We start from the raw sequence: 25214 nt of genomic DNA, 5'->3' as shown, positions 1-25214 counted from the left end.
CTGTCTTAGAATTCATTCATTCCAAGGCAGAAGAATGGTAAGGGCTAGGCAATTAGGGTTAAGTGACTTGCCCAGGGTCACATAGCTGGGAAGTGTCTGAGGCCAGATTTGAACCCAGGATCTTCTGTCCGTGAGCCACCTAGCTGCCCCAATCCACAATTATTTATTAAGCACCTACTATACATACCACTTAATGATGCTAGGAATTGGAGATCCAAGTACAAAGCACATGGTCTGACACATTAATATTACCATTACATGGAACCCATAACAAGATTTTGTCATATATATATATATATATATATATATATATATATATATATATATATATATATATATAAGCAATTAGCAAAGCACTCCAACTGACCATATACTGGTACAATGACCCAGGGAAAGTAGATATTTTTAATCTCCCCATTTTAGAGAAGAGGAAGCTGAGGGCGGGCAGTGAGTGCCACGAGCCATTAGCACTCAGAGGCACAGAAAACCTTGGAGCTGATCTTATTTGACTTCTGCCCCATTGGCATGAGAAGCTTTCTGGGGGATCACAAACTTGGATCCTGTGCACTCAAGCCTTCTTCTGGTGGAAAACACATTCAGCCTTTGCTTCTGGATGGGTCAGCCCTTGTGAGATTAGAATCTTAGCCCTGCAAAGGACTTTAAAAGGATCTAGTCCAGCCTCCCATCCAAATCAGGAATCCCCTCTTTGAGCTCCCCAACATGGGGCTGTTCAGTCTCTTAGACATGAGGCTTGGACCCTCCACCACAAACCCCCAACTCCCACTTCTCCCAAGGCAGACAATTGTATTGTTACGAGAGTTTTTGCCATTAGAAAGTAGCTTCCAAATGGTTTCAGGAAAAGCTGGGAAGGCTTGTAGGCCATGAGACAGGACAAAGTGAGTAGCAGAGGAAGAACCATTTACAGAAGAACAACCACCATGGAAAGACAAACAACTTTGAAAGAATTAAGAAGGGAAATGAGTAAGCATTTATTAAGCACCTACTCTATGCCAGGCACTGTGCTAAATGCTTTACAATTATGATCTCATTTGTTCCTCAAAACTACCATTTTATAGTCGAGGAAACTGAGGCAGACAAAGGTCAAGTGGCACAGGACAAGATAACTATGTCAAATGATCAACTGGGGAGACTAGTCTCCCAAATGATCACAGGGGGGTTTGTTGTGAAGATGGGATTAACTCTCCCCTGCCCATTTTTAGATTTAATCACCAGAAGCATATATACCCCACTTATCCTTAAGTTCAGTCTTGCTTCTGGCCAGAGGGCAAACCCTTCCAAACCAAGATGGGGCCTTGAGATTTGAGAGAAGTGTCTGAGGCTGAATTAGAACTCAGGTCTTCCTAACTCCAGGCTTAGCATTCTCACTACTGCTCCCCCTAACTGCCTTTGAACTCAAGAGCTCTGAACAAGCCAGTGATCCACCATGATTCCCAAAGATCAGTTATGATGCTCCCTACCTACTGACAGAGAGGTGAGAGATTCAGAACAAGACATTAATGGGCATGGTCAATTTGTTTTTCTTCACTGTATAGGTGTTACATTTTTTGCAGGGTTTTCTTTTTCTTTTTTTTTCCTTTTCAATTATTAATTGGAAAAAATGTTTAAGTGCTTTCTAATTCAGAGCTAAAGTCTGACCCCCAAGACCCCACTCCCCATCATGCGTCATGTTGCTCCATACAAGGAGATTCACTTGAAGAGATGGCCTTACTCCTTTCAAGGCTGACCTGCCTCCCTGCATAACTGGTCTCATTCCAACCCATCTCTTCCCACAAATTGTCCCCCCTAACCCCCCTATTCTGCCACTTCTTTTCTTTTTTTTAAACCCTCACCTTTTTGTCTTAGAATACATACTTAGTATTGGTTCCAAGGCAGAAGAGCAGTCATGGTGGTCAAGTGACTTTCCCAGGAAGGATTGAAATGTGGGTTATCGTGACTCCACATTCAGAATTCTAATCTATAGCATCAATTTCTTTTTTTTTTAAACCCTCACCTTCCACTTTAGAATCAATACCACATATTGGTCCCAAGGCAGAAGAGCAGTAAGGGCTAGGCAATGGGGGTTCAGTGACTTGCCTAGGGTCACACAGTGAGGAAGTGTCGGAGGTCAGATTAGAACCCAGGACCTCCTGTCTCTGGGCCTGGATCTCCATCTACTGAGCCATCCAGCTGTCCCCAAGCAGAAATTTTTACTGAAATAGTTGGATCCTTCCAGGCTCACCACCATCTTTCACTCCTACGACGCTTCCTATTTTACAAAGGACCAGTAAGGAAGGTCACAGCTGGGACTCCCACATTATAGATGAGGGAATCATTAATGGTCATACAATTCTGGCCAGTGCCTCGATGGCCCTCACACACAGGGCTTAGAGGGGATCAGAGGTGGGATTCAAATCCAAGTCTCTGGGCTCTCAAGTCTGGGGAACTATCCATTACAGCACACTTGTTTCCTTTCCAAATGCTCCTTCTTCCTCATCCAGTAGTCCCTGTGGCCCAGGCCACAGCCTTCAGCCTCCCCCTTGCTAAGACCATGGCGGGTTATTCCAGCGACTTTACGAGGGCTGCTCTGGGCTACTTACAAATTAATCCCCTCATTCATTCGTTCCCGGGGCCTGGTCCCATGCATCATACTTTCCCTATAGCTCTGTTTAGGGCCTGCTGTCAGGGCTGGGAAGCCGAGCAGAGCCAATGCGGGGAATGTTTTACTGAAGGTAAAATGAGCATGAGGGAACTCAAATTTGGCTGGCGATGTGTTTATTCAGAGGCTCAGGCTGAACGGCAAAAAAAAAAAAGAAAAAAGAAAAATGGTCTCTGCTCGGGTTCCCTTTGGGCCCTAAATTTGTAGCATGTTAGACCATTGGGAGACCTGGAACATGAGCCTGGTTAACCCTCTCAGCTGACAGAGGAGGAAATGGAGGGAGAGAGAGGTGCCGAGTTGCTGGGCCCAGTCAGAGAGTGGCAGGTCTAAGGCTAGAACCCCAGGCTCCAGACGCCCCCGCATGGGGCTCTATGCCAGGTTGGAGACAGGATGCAGTTAGGTAAAGGAAAAACCAGCACGAGCCTTACAGGCTGGAAGTCATGGCCTGGGAAGACTGGCAAAGGGCTGCTGCCAGGAGGAGGTGTCCTTTGGGGACAGGGCCAAGGGAGCTCAAGGGGATGCCCAAATCCCCCCAGAAAATAATGCTTCTTCCTGTGCAGCAAGAGGTTCCTAGGCCCTTCCATCCATACCAGCCAGGACTGGGGATAACCGGCGGAACCTAGAATGGCATTACCAAGTATCAGTTCCAAGGCAGAAGAATGGTAAGGGCTAGGCAATGGAGGTTAAGTGACTGGTCTAGGGTCACCCAGGGAGGAAGTGTCTGAGGCCATATTTGAACCCAGGACTTCCTTTCTCAAAGCTTAGCTCTCCATCCACTGAGCTGCCTACTCAGAATCACATTTTTAAAAACTGAAAGTAAGCCACATAGGATAACCAAAGATATTCATTCTACTGACATAGTTATAAAAATATTAAAACACACAGAGCAGTTCACAGACCTCCCATTAAAAACTCTCACTTTAGACTTCTAGGCTCAGTAAGGAATTAGGCATGGCCTGGTCCAAGGCCCTGATTTTACCAATGAGGAAGCCAGGGCCCAGGTGAGAGAAGCTAGGGTGTCAGAGCTAGAAGGGATCTTTGAACCTCGAAAGTCATCTTAGGGAGGAAAAAAGAGGCAGCTGGGCCTTCCCGGGAAGGAGCTGCCTCCTTTCTGGGACCATTATTAGTCGCAGCAGCCTTGTCTTCAGCCTGAGGGCAAATCCTTCAAAACCAAAGTGGGGTTGGGAGGACGGAGCCCCAGTCCCTTCATTTAACCGAGGAGGAAACTGAGGCTCAGGGGAAGCAAGGACTTAACCACTGCATCAACGGTAGAGCTAGGACAAGGATCGGAGCCTTCAGAGGCAGCTAGGAGCTTTGGTAGTTAGAGCATCGGACTTGGAGTAAAAAAACCTGAATTCTACTCTAGTCTCAGATATTTACTAGCTCAATGACCTCCAGCCTCAGTTTTCTTCTCTGTAAAAATGGGGATAATAATAGCATCTACCTAGGTGCTGAAATGGGCCTAGAGTTGGCCGCTGGGTGGTTCAGTGAATAGAGAGCCAGGCCTGGAGACAGGAGGTCCCAGGTTCAAATCTGACCTTAGATACTTCCTAGCTGTGTGACCCCCACCGACTAGCCCTTGCCCTTCTGTCCTAGAGTTGTCACTAGGACAAAAACTGAGAGATTAAGAAAAAAAAAAACAAATTCAAATCTAGCCTCAGACATTTATCAGCTGTGTGACACTGGGCACTTAACCTTGGTCTGCCTCAGTTTCCTCTGTTGTAAAGTAGGGATCATAATAGCCTCCAAGAGGCAAGCCTTGAGCCCAAGGCTTCCTAAATCTGGGGTCAATGTTTTGTCTATTTGGTCTTCCAAGACCTCTCCCCCCCCAAAAAAATTAGGTCAAGACCCCTGCTCCCTGGCTTGTTTAAAAGGGAAGAGGGTCAGGGCTGGCCTCACTCATCCATCCTCCGCATTGGGAGCAGGGGTAAGATTTTGTTTTTCCATTTCTGTTTTAATTTTTATCTCCATCTTAGAATCAATTCTGTGTATTAGTGCTAAGAGCCTAAGGGCTACCGAACACACAGCTAGGAAGGGTCTTAGGCCAAATTTAAACCCAGGACCTCTCCCTTCTAGGCCTGGCCCTCCCTTTTTTAAACAGCGGGCCTGGAGGAAAATGGGCTAGGCCAAAGTCACAAAGTTGTTCATTGGCAGAGCTGGAATTTGAATCCAGGTCTTTTGATTCCAAAATTCCGTTTTTTCTACCCCACTCAGATCTGAGAATCCTGATCCCTCATTCAATTTTTTTCCTATTACACCACTGGGCCCCAGATGGCCTAGAATAAACAATTAGGGATGACTGTTATTTCTGATGATAATAATTGCTCACATGTACACGGTCTGTTCCAGTTACAAAGGAAATGAGTGCCCTTGGTAATCGCTAACAATTCAGCGTCCATGGAGGGGGCCTGAGCAGAGGGACCCAGAGATCTCTCTCTGGCCGGCTGCTACCCAGGGGATTTGTCAAGGATTTGGAGAACTCTAGAGATGACACGCTTATCACATGGGCGGATAACAAAGCTGGGAGGGATCGCTAACACGGCTCTCCCTAATACCAGATGGCAGGGTCAGGATCCAAAAAATATCTTGGCAGGCTGGGACAGGAGACTGAATCTCATCATGTGAAATTTAATTGGGATAAATGCAGCCTTACACTTAGGTTAAAAAAAAAATTACACACACACACATATATGGTGAGGAGCAATTAGGTGGCCCAGTGGATAGAGCACCAGGCCTGGAGTCAAGAAGACCTGGGTTTAAATGTGGCCTAGCTGTTTGACCTTGGACAAGTCACTTAACCCTATTTGCTAAGCCTTTACCCTTCTATCTTAGAGACGTTATCAAGACAAAAAATAAGTTTAAAAAGTACATATATATGTATATATAAACATGGTTTCCAAGTAGAATCTGGGAGAGGTACAGCTAGACAACATTATAAAATATCTATTAAAACATATAAATAATATATTTATATTATTAAATAATATTTAAAGTATTAAATAATATATTTATATTATTTATATAGTTTATATCATATATCATATAAAATGACATATTTCTATTATTTCTACAATATGATATCAACATAATAATATAGGTGTACTATTTCTACAATATGATATCAACATAATAATATAGGCATAGTATTTCTATAATATGATATAAACATAATAATATGTGTATATTATTTCTACAATATGATATAAATATAATAATATATTTATATTGTTGCTATAATATGATTTAAATATAACAATATATTATTTATATATTGTATCATGAAATATGATATAATGTGGAAATTGATATATTATAGAATATATCCTATAATTACATATTATATCACATAAATCTTACATATGATATAATATATAAATAATAATATAAATTATATAAATATATAATTATATTATATTTATATATTTTTATATATATTATATTATATTATATTATATTATATTATATTATATTATATTATATTATATTATATTATATTATATTATATTATATTATATTATATTATATTATAATTATATAGCATACAAATATATAAAAACAACATATACATTTATGATTATATCATATAGCATATAAATCTGATGTATTTATATTATTATTTATATATTGTTAATATAATAATCAATATATGTGAAGGTGTTAGTGGGCCACAAGCTCAATAAGTCAATAATGTGATAGAGCAGTTAAAAAAAGTTGATGTCATCTTGGGCTGCATTAAAAAGTATAGTGCCCACATGTAGAACCTATATCAGATTATTTGCTGTCTCTGGGAGGCGGGAAGAGGGAGAGAATTTGGATCACAACACGTCAGAAAACAAATGTTATAAATTAATTCCAATCATCTGGGATCATTCTGAAGGACTTGGGACAAAAAAATGCTGCCCACCTCCAGAGAAAGAACTGTGGGTGTCAGAATGCAGATCAAAGCATGCTCTCTTTCACATTGGATGATTTATGGTTATTTTAGGGTTTGGGTTTTATATGAATATTCTCTTTAACAGTGACTCATATGGAAGTATGTTTTGCATGATAATACATGATAATCAAATTGCTGACCATCTTCTGAGAGTGGGGAGGGAAGGGAGGGAAGAAGTCAATTTAGACCTCGTATTTCTTTTTTTTAAATCCTTGCCTTTCATCTTAGAATCAATACTGTGTATTGATTCCAAGGGAGAAGAACAGTAAGGGCTAGGCCATGGGGGTTAAGTGACTTGCCCAGGGTCACACAGCTGGGAAGTGTCTGAGGCCAGATTTGAACCTAGGATCTCCCATCTCTAGGCCTGGCTCTCAATCCATTGAGTCACTCAGCTGCCCCTAGATCTTATATTTTCAAAAAACGTATGTTGAAAATTGTTAGCATATGTCATTGGGAAAATATCTTTGAATTTAAAAATTATTTCTACATGTAATTAGGGGGAAATGCAACAAAATAGAATATATAATTGGGGAAGGAAGAAGGAAAAAAGCATAGTGTCCGACACTAGGTAACTGATAGCCCAGCTATATTCTGCATTTCTCAGACTATACATGCATTATTGTCATTTACTCCTGGATCTCATATTGGAAAAAGGATAGCAATAATCTGGAGAGGAACCTGATGAAGGAACCCAGGAAGGCGATGAGCCTTCAGTTCATTCCACATGAGGACTGGCTGAAGGATCTGTACATGGTTCACCTGGGGAAGAATAGATCTAGGAGCGCCATGTTGGCTTCTTTCAAATATCTGAAAATGAGCTGTTATTTGGAAGGGGAGTTAGAGTTATTCATCTTAGTCTTAAAAAGCAAAGCTAGGGCCAATGAAGGAAAGTCTCAGAAAGTACAAATTTAGGCTTAATGTCCAGAAAACCTTCCTTATGATCAGAGGCATACAAAGTGGAATGAAGTGCCTTTGGAAATAATAATTCCCACTCCGTCCCCCTACCTCCCCTTTGGAGGACTTCAGTTAGAAGCCGGATGGTTGCCCATCTTTAAGTTTACAACTTAAAGATTCCATGTGAGGTTTACAGTCTAAAATTAAATAGTATTAAAACTAATTGTTAAATGTGATGATTCCCATTGGACAAAAAAGGAAACTGAGGCCCAGATCCTTCTCTAAGATCACAGAGCAGACGAATGGCAATGCCAGGTTTTCTGAGATAGAGTGGGTCAACCCATTTGTGCCCTTGGGAGAGGGAACAGGGATTTTAAGCTTATTCACACTAACAAATTGATGATTGATATCAGATGACTGGAAAGGCAAACAAGACAAACTCCTTCAGCTGTTTAACTTGGAGTCGGACCCTGCCAAGCCAGATGACTTTTTATTTAAGGAGAGTCTGAGTAAAGCGTCTCCTGTTATTGTTGCAGAGGAGATGGAGAGTTATGGATCAGGTAATAATACAATCAGGCAGATTCAGGTCCGATTGCACGGCCAAACCTTAGCGTCATCGTTCATGGATCGGTGGATGGATAAAGATTTACTAAGCACCGGCTGTGCTCTAAGTGTTGGGGTACAGAAAGCAGCAGCCCTCGAGGAGCTGACAATCATGGCAGGAGGTCGGGAAGGGGGCACTCCGGGGATCTGTGCTGGCACTTTAATCAGTGATGTGGAGGGTTGGATGGAGGGCACAGATGAACGATTGGGGAACGTACAGACGACAAGAAGCTGGGAGGGACGGCTAATGTACTCTGTGACGGTCAGAATCCAATAATAGGAAATCCAATATGGATAAATGTAAAGTCTTGCCCTGGGGTACAAAAAGAAATCGGCTTTATAAATACAGGACAGAAGAGGTGTGATTAGACAGGCATTATCTTGGAAAAGATCCAAGGTTCTTGGGGGATTGGAGGCTTAATATGGGTAAATCATTTTTGCAGTGGTCAAGAGAGGGTAAGATCTGGGCTCATGAAGAGGCAGTTTCCAGCAATAGGAAAGCAATTGTTTCACTGTACGTTGCTATATTCAGGCTGCATCTGGGGTTTTCCATTCATTTCTGGTGCCCTCTTTTGGGGGGGGGGGGGCTTGGCACAACCAGAGAGGTTGGTAGAGGCTCCTGTGCCCATGTCTTATGGAGTGTGGTGGGAAAAACTGGGGAATATCTGGTCTTTATATATATATATATATATATATTTAAAATATCATTATATATTATATTTTTATATGTATCATTATATTATAATATACTAATATTAAATTATAATATAGTATCTTATATAAAATAAAATTAATATGATATAAAATATATAATGTTTTATATATAATATTTATATATATATGTGTATATATATGTATATATATATATATATATATATATATAATTGGTCTTTAGAAAAGTCAAGGAGGAACATGCCAGGCATCTGTGGGTGTTTGAGGAACCGTCAGATTGAAGATAGACCAGAATTCCCTGTATAGCCCCTGAGGACAGACAATGCTGGAGCGCTGGGTGGAAGTCAGAGTAAGGAAGATTTAGACTTGAGGTCAGGAAGACTTTCCTAGCAACTGGAGCTATCCAAAGGTGGAAAGGGCTGCTTTGAGGGACGGTAGGCTCCCCTCCTCAGACATCTTCAATTCTCTGCTTGTTGGGGATGAACCACTTTATAGTGGGCTGTTCTTTTACATATGAGGGGAACAAGAACTGGGATCCTTTCCAGTAATCAAATTCTATGATTCTGTGAAACCTATATAAATGAGTTATTATCATTATTATTATTGTTGTTCAGTCATTTCAGTCATATTGGACTCTCCATGACCCTAGTTGAGGTTTTCTTGGCTGAGATACTGGAATGCTCTGCCATGTTTTTTCTCCAGCTTATTTTACAAATGAGGAAACTGAGGTCAACAGGGTGAAGCGATTTGTCCAGAGTGACATAGCTAGTAAGAGACTGAAGTCAAATTTGAACTCAGGAAGTCGAACCTATCAATTATTAAAGGTGAGGAAGGGGGCAGCTGGGTAGCTCAGTGGTTTGAGAGCCAGGCCTAAAGAACGGAGGTCCTAGGTTCAAATCTGGCCTCAGACATTTCCCAGCTGTGTGACCCTGGGCAAGTCACTTGATCCCCATTGCCTAGCCCTTACCACTCTTCTGCCTTGGAGCCAATACACAGTATTGATTCCAAGACGGAAGGGTTAAAAAAAAAAAATTAAAGGTGAGGAAAAGGATGCTCAAGGTGTGTGGCTTGGAATCAAGAAAACCTGAGCTCCATTCCTGACTCTTACAGCAGCGCTGTGTCTCTGTCCCTCAGTTTCTTCATCTGTAAAATAGGGATGAGCAGCACCTGCCACCCAGGATTATTAGTATCCGGGGAGATAATGTGCGTAAAAAGTGCTTTGCAAACGGAGATTGGCATGCATCTGACAACAAATGGGAAGGACTATCTAAATGGCCGTCATCATCGTTGTCCAAGGGCCCATAGCCAGGGAGTGGCGGATCCAGGGGAGAACCCCGGTCTTCTAGCTCCTCGTCTGAGTCACGACCCCACAAGCTGCACCGAGAGTTTGGCTGAATGGATGGATCGGAGCCGGGCAGCTGGCCCGCTAGGAAGCGCCAGGAAGCGTGGGCTCGGCTCCCAGGTTTCCAGCAGGTGTGAGCTCTGGGTAAAATGGCCACATCTGGTTGTGGTTCGCCCAGCACGCGCCCCTTTCATCCCCGCTCCTTTGATCGTCTTGTTTATCTGCCAGGGCCCGTTTCCTTCCCTCCACCGCTGCTCGTGTCTGGGAGAAGTGAAGGAGATGCTTTTATCGCCAGCCCTTTAGTGGTCTGGGCCTTCACGGTCCAGGTAGAGGTTGGGACAGATAAAGAGCACCGGCATTCCTTTGGTGTTTTAAATTTACTACGTGCTTATTTTAAAAGCAACCACCCTGAGAAGGTGGGCAGGATCAGGGTTGTGAGTCCCAGTTCATGGTGAGGAAACCGAAGCCTGGAGGCCTCAACGGTAATTAAAAGAGCAAAGGCAGCATTCGAACCTAGCTCTTCCGATGCCCAAAGCAGGGCAGATCTGTTCTGGTACAAATCAATGGTTTTCCTTATATCCGCTTGAAACTCAAAAGCACTGCCCTGTTCCCCTGGCCTGAGTTAGCTCCCCAATCCCTTCCAACCCAGGATTCTGTCACACACATGCCAAGAAGGACCCCGCTGCCCTCTGAAATGTCAATGATTTAAGAACAAATTCCAGGCATCTTCGTTTCTTTCAGTAGTTTTTCTTTTAATTAATTAATTTCTCTTAATTTATCTAGAATCAATCATGCGAACGTTGATAGCTTCTGACTCGGTCTTCCCTCCTCCTAATCTGTCAAATGGGTGATCATTATTACAGCACCTTCAGCTCACGAGGGGCTTATGGGGGAAGTTCTTTGTAAGCCCAGTTGTGTTGGGGAAAGGCAGAATTGGGATCTCTTTCACTCAATTCTAAATTTATGACTGCATAATTCTATAATAATAGCTAATATGTATCTAGCTCCCACTCTGTGTCAGGCACTTTACAAATATCTCGTCTGATCCACATAACAAGCCTCGGAGGTAAATACTATGACCATCCCCATTTTATAGAAGAAACCGAGGCAGACATTGGTCATGGACTTGAGCAAGGTCACAAAACTGCTAAGTATCTGAGTCTGGATTTGAACTCAAGTCTTTCTTTCTCCGGATTCAGTGCTTTCCTAATAACCTTGTTAAGAGTGCAGTGCAAGTCTTAGTAGCTCCATTTTGCTGATGATAAAACTGAGGCTCTTGGCGACTAGGAAACTGGCTTAGTTCTTCTGACCAAGGCTCTTTACACTGACTAACTCCTGTTGCTTTACCTCCAGTCCCTAGGCATGAGGAAAATGCTAACAACACTGACTGGAGAGAGAACATGGCTTCTAGCTCAGGTTACTCTGATGGCTAAGCTGTGGGGAACTTGAATGCATTACTTCCTCTCGTCTAGAAAATGGCCATGGCGGTGCTTGCACTATCTTCCTGCAGATGCTGTGAGCCTGACTAAGGACGTTGTCGGGAGGAGAGATGGGTAACCCATCAGAGCCAGGAGGAGCCTTGGAACAAGGGATGTCAGAGCTAGCAGAGGCATCGAAGATCATCCAGAGCATGGGTTCTTAACTATTGGGGGGGGGGGGGGTCAGGGACCGTTTGGGTCATCTGCTGAAGCCCAGAGATTCAATGTTGGAATACTATTTGTTAAAAAGTCCTCATTTAAGAAAATGCTACGTTTTGGTTAGACATTAGTGAAAATAAAGGTTCCTTTCCCCCCTTATTCTCCCTATAATATCTCTATGCACCCTCCAGGGGCTCATGGAGCCTAAAGCTTAAGAATTCTCGACTTAGTGCAATCTCTTCATTTTTCAGAGGAGTAAACTAAGGCTTAGGTGAAATGATTATATTGCTTGCTTTTGCCCATGGGTAGGGAAGGGTCTGAAAGGAAGAAGAGAATTTGGAAGTAAACGTTTGAAAAAAATCAATGTGAAAAGGAAAGTATATTTTAAAAAGTTAAATACATATTTAAAATATTTTAAAGTATACATAAAGTAAAAATATAAAAAATATATTTTAAACAGGAAAGTATATATATATAAAGGAAGTAAACATCTGAAAAATTAATGTGAAAAGGAAAGTATATTTAAGAGAGAGAGAGAGAGAGAGGTGTGAAGTGATCTGATCTTGAACCTATGTTTTTTCACTTCAAGTTCACCACAGCTGGAACCAATAATTTGCTTAGGAAGAGATTACTGCTCTAAATAACAAACAAAAACTAAAAAACAAGACCTTCTCCCCCCTGCTGGCTGATGTTGATCATTCCCTTTCTGGACTACAAAGTCCTCCTCAGTGAGAACAGTCAGTATGTTGAAGTTCTGAGATTTTAATAATTGTTGGTTTCAGAACCCCTTTACATTCTTAAAAATTATTATGGGGTGGGGGGCAGGGGGGAAGCTAGGTGGATCAGTGGATGGAGAGCCAGAGCTAGAGAGGGGAGGTCCTGGATTCAAATCTGACATCAAACACTTCCTAGCTGTGTGACCCTGGGCAAGTCACTTCACCCCCATCGTCTAGTCCTTACCATTCTCCTGCCTTGGAATCAATACACAGTATTGACTCTAAGTAGGTGGATAAGGGTTTAAAAAAAGAAAGAATTAAATGATTGAGGGACCTCTTCCCAAGGAGCGCTTTTGTTCATACAAGTTATATCTGTAAATATTTGCCACGTTAAAAATAAACATTGAGTGTCTTGGAATTATTATGAAAATAATGTTGACCTCCCAGATCCCATAAAAGGTTCCTGGGGATCCCTGGGGGACCCACACCTCACTTTGAGAACAGCTGGTGTAGTGGAATGAGTTCTGGCTTTGCAGTCAGGAGGCTGACATTAGCTCTGGTGTTTACAGGCTGTTTGTGCTTGGGTAATTTTACTGAACCTCTTGAAGCTTCTGTTTCGTTATCTGTGAAATGAAGAGAATGACACCTGCATCACTTCCCTATCTTTCAGGGTTGTTCAGAGAATCCCAGAGTCCTAGAGGGGAGGGGAGGACCTCAGAGGGCATCAATCGAATATGACATGCACATTACCAGGAATTCTCTCTACAATATCTCCAACAAACCATCATCCAGCCTCTCCATGTGAGTATCTCCAGTGACAGTTAGCTCATTGCCACTGGAGCTAGCCCATTCCACTTTGAGTCCACTCTCCTTGTAGGAATTTTTTCTGACTATTGAATTAAAAAAGAGGCATAATGAATAGAGAACAGGAATCAGAGCCAGGAAGACTGTGTTCAACACCCTGGACAAGTCCCTCAATTTTTCCCTGTTCTACAACTCTCTAAAACTACAAAGTGCAGGGAAGGTGCCAGCCTGGAGTCTCTTCAATCGGAAATTCCATTTATCAATGAAACCACAATTAGGTCCTAATTTCTACTGAGCCTCTCTGTAATTTCTCTTCAATCTGGACCCAGGCAGAAGAAATCCAATCCATCTTCTGCATGATGGTGCTGCAGATCCTTGAAAATACCAATGGACCTACCCCATTGCTAGGGTCTTTTCAATAAAGGTAATTATGGTCCTAGCAATAACCCTGCTATTGGCATCCTCCTTCCTCTATCCCTTTGTAGCACAGAGATGAGCTGGGCTTTGCCAATGGAACACAAATCCTGCCATGTCCTTGCCATGCTGGCCAGACCTCCAGGATGGGGCAGGGGGATTGACCTCTGGTCAAAGGACCAGCCAACCCAACTACCTGGGGAGGGGCTGGTTATCACCAGAGGGATGAATTTTGTAGTCATCAGACATAAAAATTCAAACTGTGTTTGTGAGTGAGGACATCCTTTACCTTCTGACTTAGCATTCTAAGACAGAAGAGCATCAAAGGCTAGGCAAGCAGGGTTAAGTGACTTGCCCATGATTATACAGCTGGGAAGTGTCTGAGGCCACATTTGAACCCAGGTACTCCTGACTCCAGTCACTGTGCTACCAGCTGTCCCTCCATGTAAGCATCTTCTACTTCCATGGAATCTGAGTATCATAGAAGGAGCAGAAGCTACAAAGACTTTAAGATGGTTTTTAGATGATCTAGAAACATGAATATGATCATTTTGATTCAATACATGATCTCTGCCCAATGTACAATGGGGCAGGATGATGCAAAACTGGAGGAACTGGGCTACACCTAGATGATATCTCCCAACCAATAAAACCAAGAGGAATCACAGAGAAGGTCAACTCTGGGGAGCTCTCACAGAAACTTGGGGGAGAAATGGCAGTGGGGAAGCTCCAGTTCTCTTATGTAAGAAACCTGATTGACTTTGGGCAAGTCACTAGTGCTTTCTCTTTGGGCCACAGATAATTTTTTTAAAACCTCATCTTCCATCTTATAATTGATACTGTCAGTTCCAAAGCAGAAGAATAATAAGGGCTAGGCAGTGGAGGCTAAGTGACTTGCCCAGGGTCACACAACCAGGGAAGTATCTGAGGCCATATTTGAACCCAGGATCTCCATCTCAAAGCTTGGATCTCCATCCATTGAACTTCCTAGCTGTCACCTCCCTCAATAATTTTTAAGAATGTAGAGAGGTCCTGAAACCAACAATTAGCTGTCCTTTGGGCCACAGATTCTTATTTAGCTAAATGAGGGGATTCAGCTAGACCAGAGGTCCTTAACCCTTTGTGTGTCATGGACCCTCTTGGCAGTCTGATAAAGCCTATGGACCCTTTATCATAATAAGTTTGAAATAATTTAAGACAAATTTTTTAAATTAACGATCTTAAAGTTAATAACTTATAATAATTTATTTAAATTTATAAAGTTTTTCCATTTGAATTATTTAAAAATAATTTTCACTGTATCAAATTCATAGGATACAAAGGAAATAAATGATATTGAGATTTGGTTATCAAAAGATATACTATTTTTTAAAGTGTGGATCTGAGGCAAAGCAACCTTGATCTATATGATGGCTGAAGTCCCTTTTAGCTTTAAATCCTATGATCCTTTGGGGGACTCTGGTGTGTTCTGTGGATTCTCTAATAAGGATTTATAGAAAGACGTGGATTAGAATCCCCAAGGATATGAAGTGAAAGAATTGGAAATCTCACCAGTCAGGGGAATGCCCACATGGATGAGATCACAGATCCATCACAAAATAATAAGCCAAGCAGCTTTGAACCAAAGAAACCAGGGAGTGGGGGGAGGCAAGGGATGAGGATGCAAGAGATGGCCAAGGGGATGCTATTGCACTTTTAGATCTATCCTAAAAGTCAAACATCTGGATTTTTGTCACATTAGGAGACCCTCCTCCAACCCTCCTTTTCCCTCCCTTTCACGCTCCTTCTGGGGTGAGGAATCTCCCAGGTTGAGCTCAAGCTCTGCCAGGGACTCTCTGTGCACCCTTCAATAAATCCCTTCCCCTCTCCGGGCCTCAATTTTCTCCTCTGTAAAATGAGGGAGCTTGACAAGATGATTTGAAGGCCCCTTCCCTGGCCAACATTCTCTGAGTTAGATCCCAGCAATAGATGAATGCCACACCCTTGGCCAATGATAATAATTGACCATTTTTTTCATAATGCATTAGAGTCACAAAGAGATGATAAAGAGAACTGCCTCCTGTGTGCAAGGCAGACCACAAAGACTATTTTTTTGCACTTTACAACCAAAAGTCTGATAGCGTCCGGATGGTTTTTAATAAAGCATCAATTAACCAATAACTCACTTCCAGTTAGGAGGAGATCATGAACTTGCTGTTTTGTTTGCCAAAAATGCAATCAGTAAGACACATGCTGCCTTTTACAACTGTCTGGGAGCAGCCACAAAACTAATCCACGTTTCCTTATCTGTAGAGTGAGTGGGGTGGACTCCATCTCTCCGATCCTTCAAAGATAGTCTCGACATCCTATGTTGCATGTTCTAACGTTCTCTGTCTCAGCTCTGACATGCTCTAGTCTAAGATCCCTCGCAGCAGCTCCGACATTCTACGGTCTGAGGGCTCTTCCAGCTCTGACACTTTATGATTTTAATCTCCCATCTGTGGCTCGCTCTTATCCATCCCCCAAAGACAGTGGTTTGTCTATACGTGCTCCCAGAGAGTGCCTCTTTCCCCCTCCTACCTGCATTCTCCAAAGCATCCAAAACAGCAGTGATTCCAAGAGAGATCATGGCTCCAAACTGGAGACAATAAAAATACTAATCCTCCTTGGGGCTCCGGGGCTTTACAGATTACAAAGCACTTCCCCATCTGCTAATTTAGTGAATCCCAGTCATATTCCCACGAGGGAGAAAAGGAAAAAGTTATTAACCTCAGCTTATTTTTTTAAAGGGAAACTGAGGCTCAGAGGTGGAGCAACTTCCTGGAGGCCACGGAAAGAGTCAGAGACTGAGCTCGAATATGACTTGGGATTCCCAGTCCTGGGCATTTCTGGCCAACTGACCTCACTGCCTCTGCCCAAGGCCACAGGGTGGACAGGGCTCGAATCCCTGCCCAGCCAATGAGACGAGTCCCAAATAACCAGGATGTAGACTTCTATAGCACTTTGGTTTACACTTTCTTTCCCAGCTATGATTTCATTTGATTCTGGAAAGGGATTTCGGAGGGAAGCAAAGCAAAACTAGATGAGCCTCATTGTACAGAAGACGAAGCTAAAGTCCAGGGAGGGGAAGGCATTTTCTCAAGGTCACGCAGCAAGTTAGTAGCAGGTCCAGGCTAGAAAACCACAGTGTACAGAATGTCCGAAGTGGAAAGACAGACCTTTAGAATGGAGAAAATGGAAGGAAGACATCCTCTCATCTAGCCCCTTTTGACAGATGGAGAAAACTGAGGGCAGGGCAGAATTTGCTCAAGGTCACACTGCCATGGAGTAGAAAAGCTACATATAGTACCTGTGTCTCCTGATTCTGCCTTCAGGGCTATTTCCACTACCCAGAGATTCCTAAGTCCTTGAACTCCCACTTCCCATCCCACTAATAATTTTTTTAAACCCATAAAGGAAATAATGAAAAGTGTTTTGCAGACTCTAAAGCACAACATAAAGGCTGTTTTTAAATTTTTTTTATTTTTAAAAAACCCTTACCTTCTGTATTTGAAACGAGACTAAATACTGGTTCCAAGGCAGAATAGGCAATGGGGGTTAAGTGACTTGCCCAGGGTCACACATTTAGGAGGTGTCCTGAAGCCACATTTGAACCCAGGACTTCCTCTCTCTCTCTAGGTCTGGTTCTCAATCCACTGAGCCACCTAGCTGCCCCTCTCCAAATCATTTTTTTAAATGAATGCATAAACAAAAGCTTGAAGTTAGTGACAGTCAAATGAAGCGCGATGGAGACAGCCCAGTTGCGCCGCTATGTGAAGCACGCCCTCCTTAGCTCCGTATTAAATATTTCCTCCCTAGCCGACCCCCAAGCACTGCTGTTTGTCCAAGCGCGGCAGGCCACTGGAAACCGAGGAATACTCACAGCCATTTGATAGCGTAGCCAAGGCCGGTCTGCAAAATCAGAGACAGGAAAACCGTCCAAAGGAACTGCACCTTCGCCTTCATTTTCCACGGCCCCCAGTGCTCCGGGGTCAAGCGCTTCTCCCCGGAGGGAGAGAGGGAAGCTTTCCCCTAAGGCTCTCCTTCCCGCTCGAATACCCGCTCTCCGGCTGGGCTGCTCTTCTTCGGTCCGCAAGAAAACCTAAGAGCCAGGCACAGATCGGAGCTGGGGTTAAAAACGGGGCTTGGGGCGAGGGGTGTGTGTTATTCAAATCGCGAAAGGAGGGGCCTCCGAATTGGGAACGGGGAGGGCTCGGCGGGGTGTGTGTCTCTTCCCCGCCCCCCCCCAAACCCCCAACCCCCTACTTCTGATAGAACCTTTATAGCCAACAAAGACAGTGCACGTATGGGTTGAATTATGTCTTGCATTATACGACTGATTGCGTGTTTCTATTTAACTCTCCATATGGTGAACCTTCCTCACCGATCCAGTTTTTTACAAGGTTGTATGTACGAATGTGTGTGTCTAGGTCCGTATGTGTATATATGGGATGGAGTTGGGGAGGGAATGGGGGAGAGATGGAGAGGGAGAGGGAGAAGGAGAAGGAGAGGGAGAGCGAGAGAGGGGGAGAGAGAGAGAGAGAGAGAGAGAGAGAGAGAGAGAGAGAGAGAGAGAGAGAGAGAGACAGAGAGAGACAGAGAGAGAGAGACAGAGAGAGAGAGAGAGAGAGAGAGAAGACTTAGGTTGAAATTCTAATTCTGACATTATACCTTGCTGAGTACTCTTACACAAGCCATTGTTTTCTGGGTCTCAGTTTCCTCTCTGATAGGAGACTAGACCTGATCTCAAACGTCTCTTTTAGCACTGAAATTCTGTGACTAGGATTCTATAAGAGACTGAGAGGGAGGGAGACTACTGACTCACTCTAGCCTCCATTCCATCACTTATTAGGCACACGATGACATGAACATGAGATCATAGGATTTAGAGCTGGAAAGGATCTTAGAATAGTATGTTAGCGCTCAAAGGAACTATAGAACATGGGATGTTAGAGCTGGAAGGGAATTGAGAGATTATCTCGCCCAGTCCCCATATTTTATCAATTCAAAAATTGAGGTTAAAGGAGGGGAAAGAACTTTTTCAGGATCGCACTAGTTCTTAGACTCAGCTTCCCCAGATGTCAAATGGAGACAATGTTCCCAAGTCTTATCTACCCCTCAGGGTTGTTGCTATGAAGCTCTGGATAGAGGAAGGGGAAGATGCTTCAAGGAGCATCTATCCATAGCAAGGGGAGAAAGGGACCAAGGTAGGTATACTGACATGCACACATGTCCTCATCTCTCTCAGGGGACCTATACAAAATAGCAACATGTAATTCTTAAACTCACCCAGTTCAAGCCAAATCTTCAACTAATCTCTCTTTTCTCTTCCTTCCCCCACCCCAATTTTCAAGATGAAATGAAACGCGTGTCCATCTGTGGACTAATGGCGGTGCCCTTGCTCCGTTGATACAGGCTCCCTCTATGCTTTCCTTTTCACCTCATTAACTCTGCCTGGCAGCTTCTTTGAAATTTGTCCACACCTGGGAAGAAACTGCAAGCCAAGGTCAATCAAGACCCAAGAGCCCTTTGTCCTGGGGGTCAGGGTGGGGCAGGCCTGGAGGACATTGAGTTTAAGGCTGTTTATGTGTCTTTTAGGAGAATTTGTGGTTTTTGTTTTAAAGAATCTATTGAGTGGGAACTGTTTTATTTTTGTCTCTGTCCCCAACACCCCGGACAGTGCCCAACACAGAACAGGCACTATAATAAATGCTTGTTGATTGAGTTCTGGTTTCTTTCACATCTCCCTCTGAACCTCCTCCATATTGAATTATTAGAATGAGGGATTATTCATGGACAATCAGAGTTAGAAGAGGCTTAGAGGCCATCTAACTCAACCCCCTCATTGTATCCAATTGGAAAACAAGATCCAGAAATGACTATGGTCAACCAGATGATAATGCAGCCAAATCAAGCATCAAGAACAGAAATTCTGACTGTTCTGACTAGAGATTGAATGTCCTTTTCCATCACACCACCCTCAATCACTCAGTCCAAGCTGAATTACTAAGGGTATTCTCTATCTTCCATTCCCAGATCAAAAACAGCAATAGTGCACATGGAAAGGGTGGGCATGGCTCTGGGGAAAGGACTAAAAATCCCAGTTCTGATCTACAAAGAATGTTAGAACTGAAAGAGAAATTAGAGACCATCTAGTCCTACCCGCTCAGTTTTGTTTTGTTTTGTAAACAGGAGAAAACTGAAGGAGGACAGTTTTTCCCCTAGGATGCCAAGCAAGGCAGGGGCAGAGTGGAATACTAGAATGCAGGACTCCTGACCCTCAAGTTCAAATGTCTTTCTGATATATTACCTTTTCCCTCTACTAAACAGGAGGGAAGTCTTTATCAAGGAGGTGTACACTAGAATTCTCCCCATCCTAGTTCAATCCACATGATAGAATTTTAGAGCCACTCAGTCCACCCCTCCCTTAAAAAAAAAAAAAACAGATTGAAGATGCTGAAGTTTGGAAATGATAAATAACATGCTTCAGATCATACCATTAGATCAGTGGAAGAGCTAGGACTGGGACCCAGGGCTTCTGATCCCAAATCCAATGCACTTTCCAAGACACCGTACCAACTCCTGCCCTCTTTCCCCTCCACGTCCAAGTCCAAGAGTAGGGGAAAGGGTCCCAAATAGTTTCCACTTATAATAAGGTTGGTTGTTTTTTTTTTTTTTAAAGCACTATGTACAGACCAACTCCCAGGATCTCGCAAAGGCTCTCGCGAATTCTGCAGGGCAGGGGTTATTCTACCATTTCACAAAGGAAGAAACTGCAGTTCTGAGAGGGCAGGGATCCCAGAGAGTAATTAGCAGAGCTAGGATTCGAACCAAAGCTACGGAACACGTCTGATTGTTCTCGCAGCCACCCGGCAGCTAGCTCAGGCTCTGCTCTCCGTGTGAAGGAGGTGTTCCCGGGGATCTCGCCCTCTCGGAGCGTGCCCCAGGCCTCGGGTTATTTCTGTCTCTTTTATCAGCGGCCAAGACCCTTCAGCTAGCTCTGCACTTGAAAGGTTGGGCTTTTTTGCCTGCGGGAGATGAAGGAAGGGGAGGGGGTTGGGGGAGACGGCTGGCAAAGCTATTTCCGAGCTCCTCTTATCTGCCTTCTTCCAAAGAATTAGCCTTTCTCCTTACCCACACCACCAAGCCCGTCATCTACTTTCGCCCCGGGATTTAGATGGGGGGGCGGGGGGGGGGGGGTAGGAACTGTTAGCTTTTAACCCCAAGCCTAGGGAGGAGAGGGAAGGAAGGCACCTACTCCTTTACCTTCCCCATCACTCCTTCCTCTCCTCCTCCACCAGCTCTCGCCCCTCTCCCAGGCGCCTGCCTGTATCGCTTCCTCCCTCTCCCACACTTACCCCTTTCCCCCATGCGAAGCTTGCAGCCTTTGCTGGTAGGAAAGATCAAACTATAGGTGAACTTTGGTAGTTACTGGGAGGCAGAGCGGCATTCTGGAAAGTGTCCTGGGCTGTAGACCCCAATTCGGTTCACAGCCTGCCACTGACTCACTGAATGACTTTAGACAAGTCCCATCCCAATTTTCCCTTCTGGAAAATGCTAGGCTTTCACGAAATGACTTCTAAGGGGCCCTCCCAGCTAAGAGGTTCTGTGTCTATGAATTCTAGCAAAAGAGGGGAAAGGTGGAGGGGACTGGAAGGGGCGGGGGGGGGGGGGGCGACTCAGAAGAGAAAAGAAGGCCGAAGAAGGGAGGGGGGTAAGACTGGGGCGCCTGGGACCCCTTTCGCCTACTCCCTTCTAAGGCGGCTGAGAAAGCCCCAATCCGAGACAGCGGCCCTAGATGGATGCGCTGTTCCGACTCTCAACCTCGGCGCTTTTGCGCACAGTCTGGCTCCCTAAGCCCAGCGACTGGCTGCGAGACGATCCAAGGCGGCACCGCTCTCACCACTCACAGTCAGGCACCATGTGCAAACTTGGAGACTTTTGCCCTTGCCGGCTACGGCTCCGAAACTCTCGTCCGCCTGGAAAATCCTCTTGGCGAGATTTGGAGACTTTTTGCTTTTCTGCCTCCTTTTAATTTAAGTACCGTTCCTGGCCAAGGGTTAAAGGGCAGAGGGACCCGTGGCTCTAGAGAGAGGCCTGGGTCCCTGGGGCCCGAGAGCACTCTGAGCAGCTACTCTCCCCGACCTTCTCTTTCCAAGGACTCTTGAGTAGAAGGGACCTAGCGTAGCCGCCTGGGTAAGGCTGTGCCTGTGGCCAAGCTAAGCCAGCGGCGCCACTCGGTGGCTTCCAATGCATGGCCAGTAGTGCCGCCTCCCAGGGCGAGTCCAGGGAGAGACGAATGCGGGAGGCTGCGGGAGGCTCCGTGGAAAGCCTCCTGCTCTGGGATGCAGAAAGAACCTAGGAGGAGTTCGAGTTCTGCAGCGAACTTCCTGCATGAGACCTAGGGCAGCTCACTTTCCCTCTTTGTATGTGTCTGCCTTCTCATCCGTAAAATCAAGGAATTTTAAGATTTGAACTCGGAGCTAAGAAGGCACCTTCAAGATCATCTAGTCTAACTTCTTCACATTACAGATGAGGAAACTGAGGCCTGAGGGGCGGTTAAAGTAACTCGTCCAAGGTCATAGCATAAGCCAGAATTTGAACCTGGCTTCTGGGACTTCAGATCCAAATTCCACACCACCACCCTGAACGGAATGAAGTTATCTCCAACCCCTTTCTGCCCTAGTATTTAGTGTTCTGGGGTTCATTCTCGGGGATCTAAACCCTTAACTCAAATTCTATGCACAAAGGTCCCGACCAATTCTAACATTCTCTGTTCTAAGGCTTTCTTGCAAAGCCCATTTCGAGGTCCCTGACAGTTCTGCCATCCCTTCCAGCTCTCCCATTCTACATTCCAAGGGTCCTTCTAACCTTACTTTTCATCCTGAGGTCCTTTGCATCTCTGATCTATGTTTTAAGAGCGCCCAGTTCTCTAATTCTGACTTCACTGGATCTCCTTTCGTTTTCGGGCTTCGGGCTCTTCCTCCAAGCTAAGAGATCTGGTCTGTAAACAAAAGCTCGGCAACCCCCTAGGTCTTCCCAGTTCATTCCTTCCCGACCCTTATTTTGAAGAGCCTTAGAAATGGGTTCTTGTCATCCCTACTAGGGGCTGACTCCCTTGGCCCCTAGGTCTCGTAGGGGTTTTTCAAAGGAGATGGGGAATTGGGGCTGGAGACACAGCGTAATTTGCCAGCCGCATAGAACTCTTCCCACTCCTGACTGCGCGCTGGCAGTTTTCGGGCGAGTACCGCACCCCCACCCCCGGGATCACTCTGGCGTGAGCTCATCCCTCCGGCCCCGAGGCCGATTGTGCTGGGAGGGGCCCCGGGTGGAGGGGAGTGTAGCGCTGCAGTTGGCTGGCCCCCTCCCCATCCTGTCGTCTCCCCCTAGTCATCCCAAGGGTCGTTGCTGCCTCGGTGGCTGGGAGAAGGGGTGCAGAACCACACGGTTGGTAAGGGGGGCTGTGAAGGAGAACAGACAGCAGGCGAAATCCTGTTCGCCCCCTCAAACGCCGGCCAGACAGACTTTAGACCTGTGCCTCGTGAAAGTCCGGTTAAGGAAGCTGGCTGCATCCTAATCCCCAGAGCTCAAGCGACTCCTAAAGCTCCCCAGCCCGGCACCCGGTCCTCCTGCTTACCTTTCTCCTCAGTTTAGCCAGTGACTGTAATGTCCCACAACAGGAGTGTTGGCCACCGGCCTCCGGCCCCCGCCTCCGACGCAGCGCCCCTCCAGGGCCACAGGCAAAAAGGGCTCTTTATCCCCGCCCGCGCCTCAGAGCCAGTGGTGTAGACAGCTCCAGGGCGCGGGAGGGAGAGGGCGGAGGGAGTCTCCCGGGCAGGTAGCGGGAACTACCGCTCTGGCCAGGCCAAGAGAGGCTCGGCAAGTTAACGCGAGGAGGAGAGGGCTGGAGGTGAGAGCGGGCGGGAGAGTGGGAGTGGGGGTGGGGGTCACCGCGGCTGCGCCTCCTCCCAGCCTGGGCTCTTCGCCGCTCGCCCCACACTGAGCCGTCGCTCGTCAGGTCTCCGGCCCTTCTCCGCAGTTTCTGACTCCTCCGCGTGCCTAGGAACCTGCTTATAAGAAGCTCTGGCAGCTTTGATCGTCGGGTGATGTCAGAGTGGATTAACATAACAAAGCGGGCCCCAGGCTTCCCCGGCCCGACCCGACTCCAGTCCGTTTGATCCCCAAGCGGAGTCCCAAAGGAGGGAGCAGTGTGTGCGTGCGTGTGTGTGCGTGTGTGCGTGTGTGCGTGTGCAGTGGGCAGAGGAATGGCAATAACCAGTAGAAATGCCGCAGTAACCTTCGAAGAGCGCTTTCTCTTCTCATAGAATCAGAACATTTTAAAGTCGGAAGGGACCTTCTAGATGACATAGTCCAGACCCCTGAGCGTGAGGAGGCGCGGAGGGGATTCTGAGAGAGTTTGCCTCACAACAGTCCCGTGAGGGAGATAGCCGAATTATTATTAGCCTTCAGTTTTACAGAAGAGTAAACTGAGGACCCGGAGTTTGCCCGGACAGTGCTGCTGTCAAAACCGGGATCTGAGGTTTACGGCTTCTCGTGTCTGAGTCTGTCAATTCGCATTCATTAAGTACCGTGAATACAATCTATGAAGGGCAAACTAAAACCTCCAAATAATGCCCCCTCAAGAAGCTCGCATTCTAATGGTGAGAGATAGTACGCACATGATCCTGTACATCCATGAAAAAGACTGAGTCAATGGAAAGTGATCTCAGCAGGAAGCAGCAGCGGGGGGGGGGGGGGGCATCGGGAAAGCGCCCCCCCCCCCCAACCCAAGAAAGGGAAATGTGAACTGTCTTCAAGAAAGCTAGGGAAGCGAGGAGGTGGGGATGAAGACGGTGAGCAATCACTTCAAAGGCACCGAGGCGGGAGGTGGAGAGTCCTGTGAGAGGGACCGTAAGTAGCCTAGAGGAGGGGAATTGCAGAATAAAATAAGGGACGGAATAAAATTCGGTTTTAAAGACTGAGAAGTTCTGCGCACTTTTCTTGATGGGCGGTGTCTGTAGTTCGAGGCTAGGGGCTTTTGTGTTCAAATCTGCCACTTCGAAACGTTTAAAAAAATGTTTTTGTTTTTTAAACAAACATTTAAAAGCTGGAGGCTTGGTTGGAGTCGGAGGAACTGAATTCGGGTCCTGCTTCTGTAACTTCTGCAACCCGTATGACCTCGAGTAAGTCCCTAAACCCTCCCGCTTCATACTCCTCATCAGTAAAATGACAGGGGTGGAAAGACGATCCCTGAGGGACGAATCGAGGAAACCAGTAAACACCCAGGAAATGAAACGATCATTGAAAATGGAGAGACGGCCTGTGTTCCGTTGGTCCAGGCTCCCACTGTCTTTGGCACGTTAAAGGACTTGGAGCTCTAGGTTCTGTCTGCCCAGGACCAGAAGCCCCAGGGAATAGGAAAGCATGAATTCGACAGCTCCCCAGCTCTCCGCGCCAATGGCTCCCCCTATGCTTCAGAATGGGATAAATTCAGACGCAGAGGCAAAAGGTCTGGGATCTGACC

General features: G+C 45.4%; 1 protein-coding gene across 1 annotated transcript in view; it reads right to left on the bottom strand.

Annotated features, from left to right (window-relative positions):
• Window positions 1-23923, bottom strand: part of WNT11 (Wnt family member 11) — a 61524-nt gene extending 37601 nt beyond the window's left edge. The window contains exons 1-2 of the mRNA XM_056794951.1: window positions 23328-23923; window positions 17574-17792 (exon numbers count right to left, since the gene is read on the bottom strand). Coding sequence (XP_056650929.1) covers window positions 17574-17656 — 83 coding nt within the window. The 5' untranslated portion in view covers window positions 17657-17792; window positions 23328-23923. The remainder of the gene's footprint in view (window positions 1-17573; window positions 17793-23327) is intronic.
• Window positions 23924-25214: the final 1291 nt, after the last annotated feature.

The sequence above is a fragment of the Monodelphis domestica genome, chromosome 4 (assembly GCF_027887165.1).
Source record: "Monodelphis domestica isolate mMonDom1 chromosome 4, mMonDom1.pri, whole genome shotgun sequence".
Lineage (NCBI taxonomy): Eukaryota > Metazoa > Chordata > Mammalia > Didelphimorphia > Didelphidae > Monodelphis > Monodelphis domestica.
Note: the sequence above shows the minus strand (reverse complement) of the source record. Positions and strands in the feature narration are given on the sequence as shown.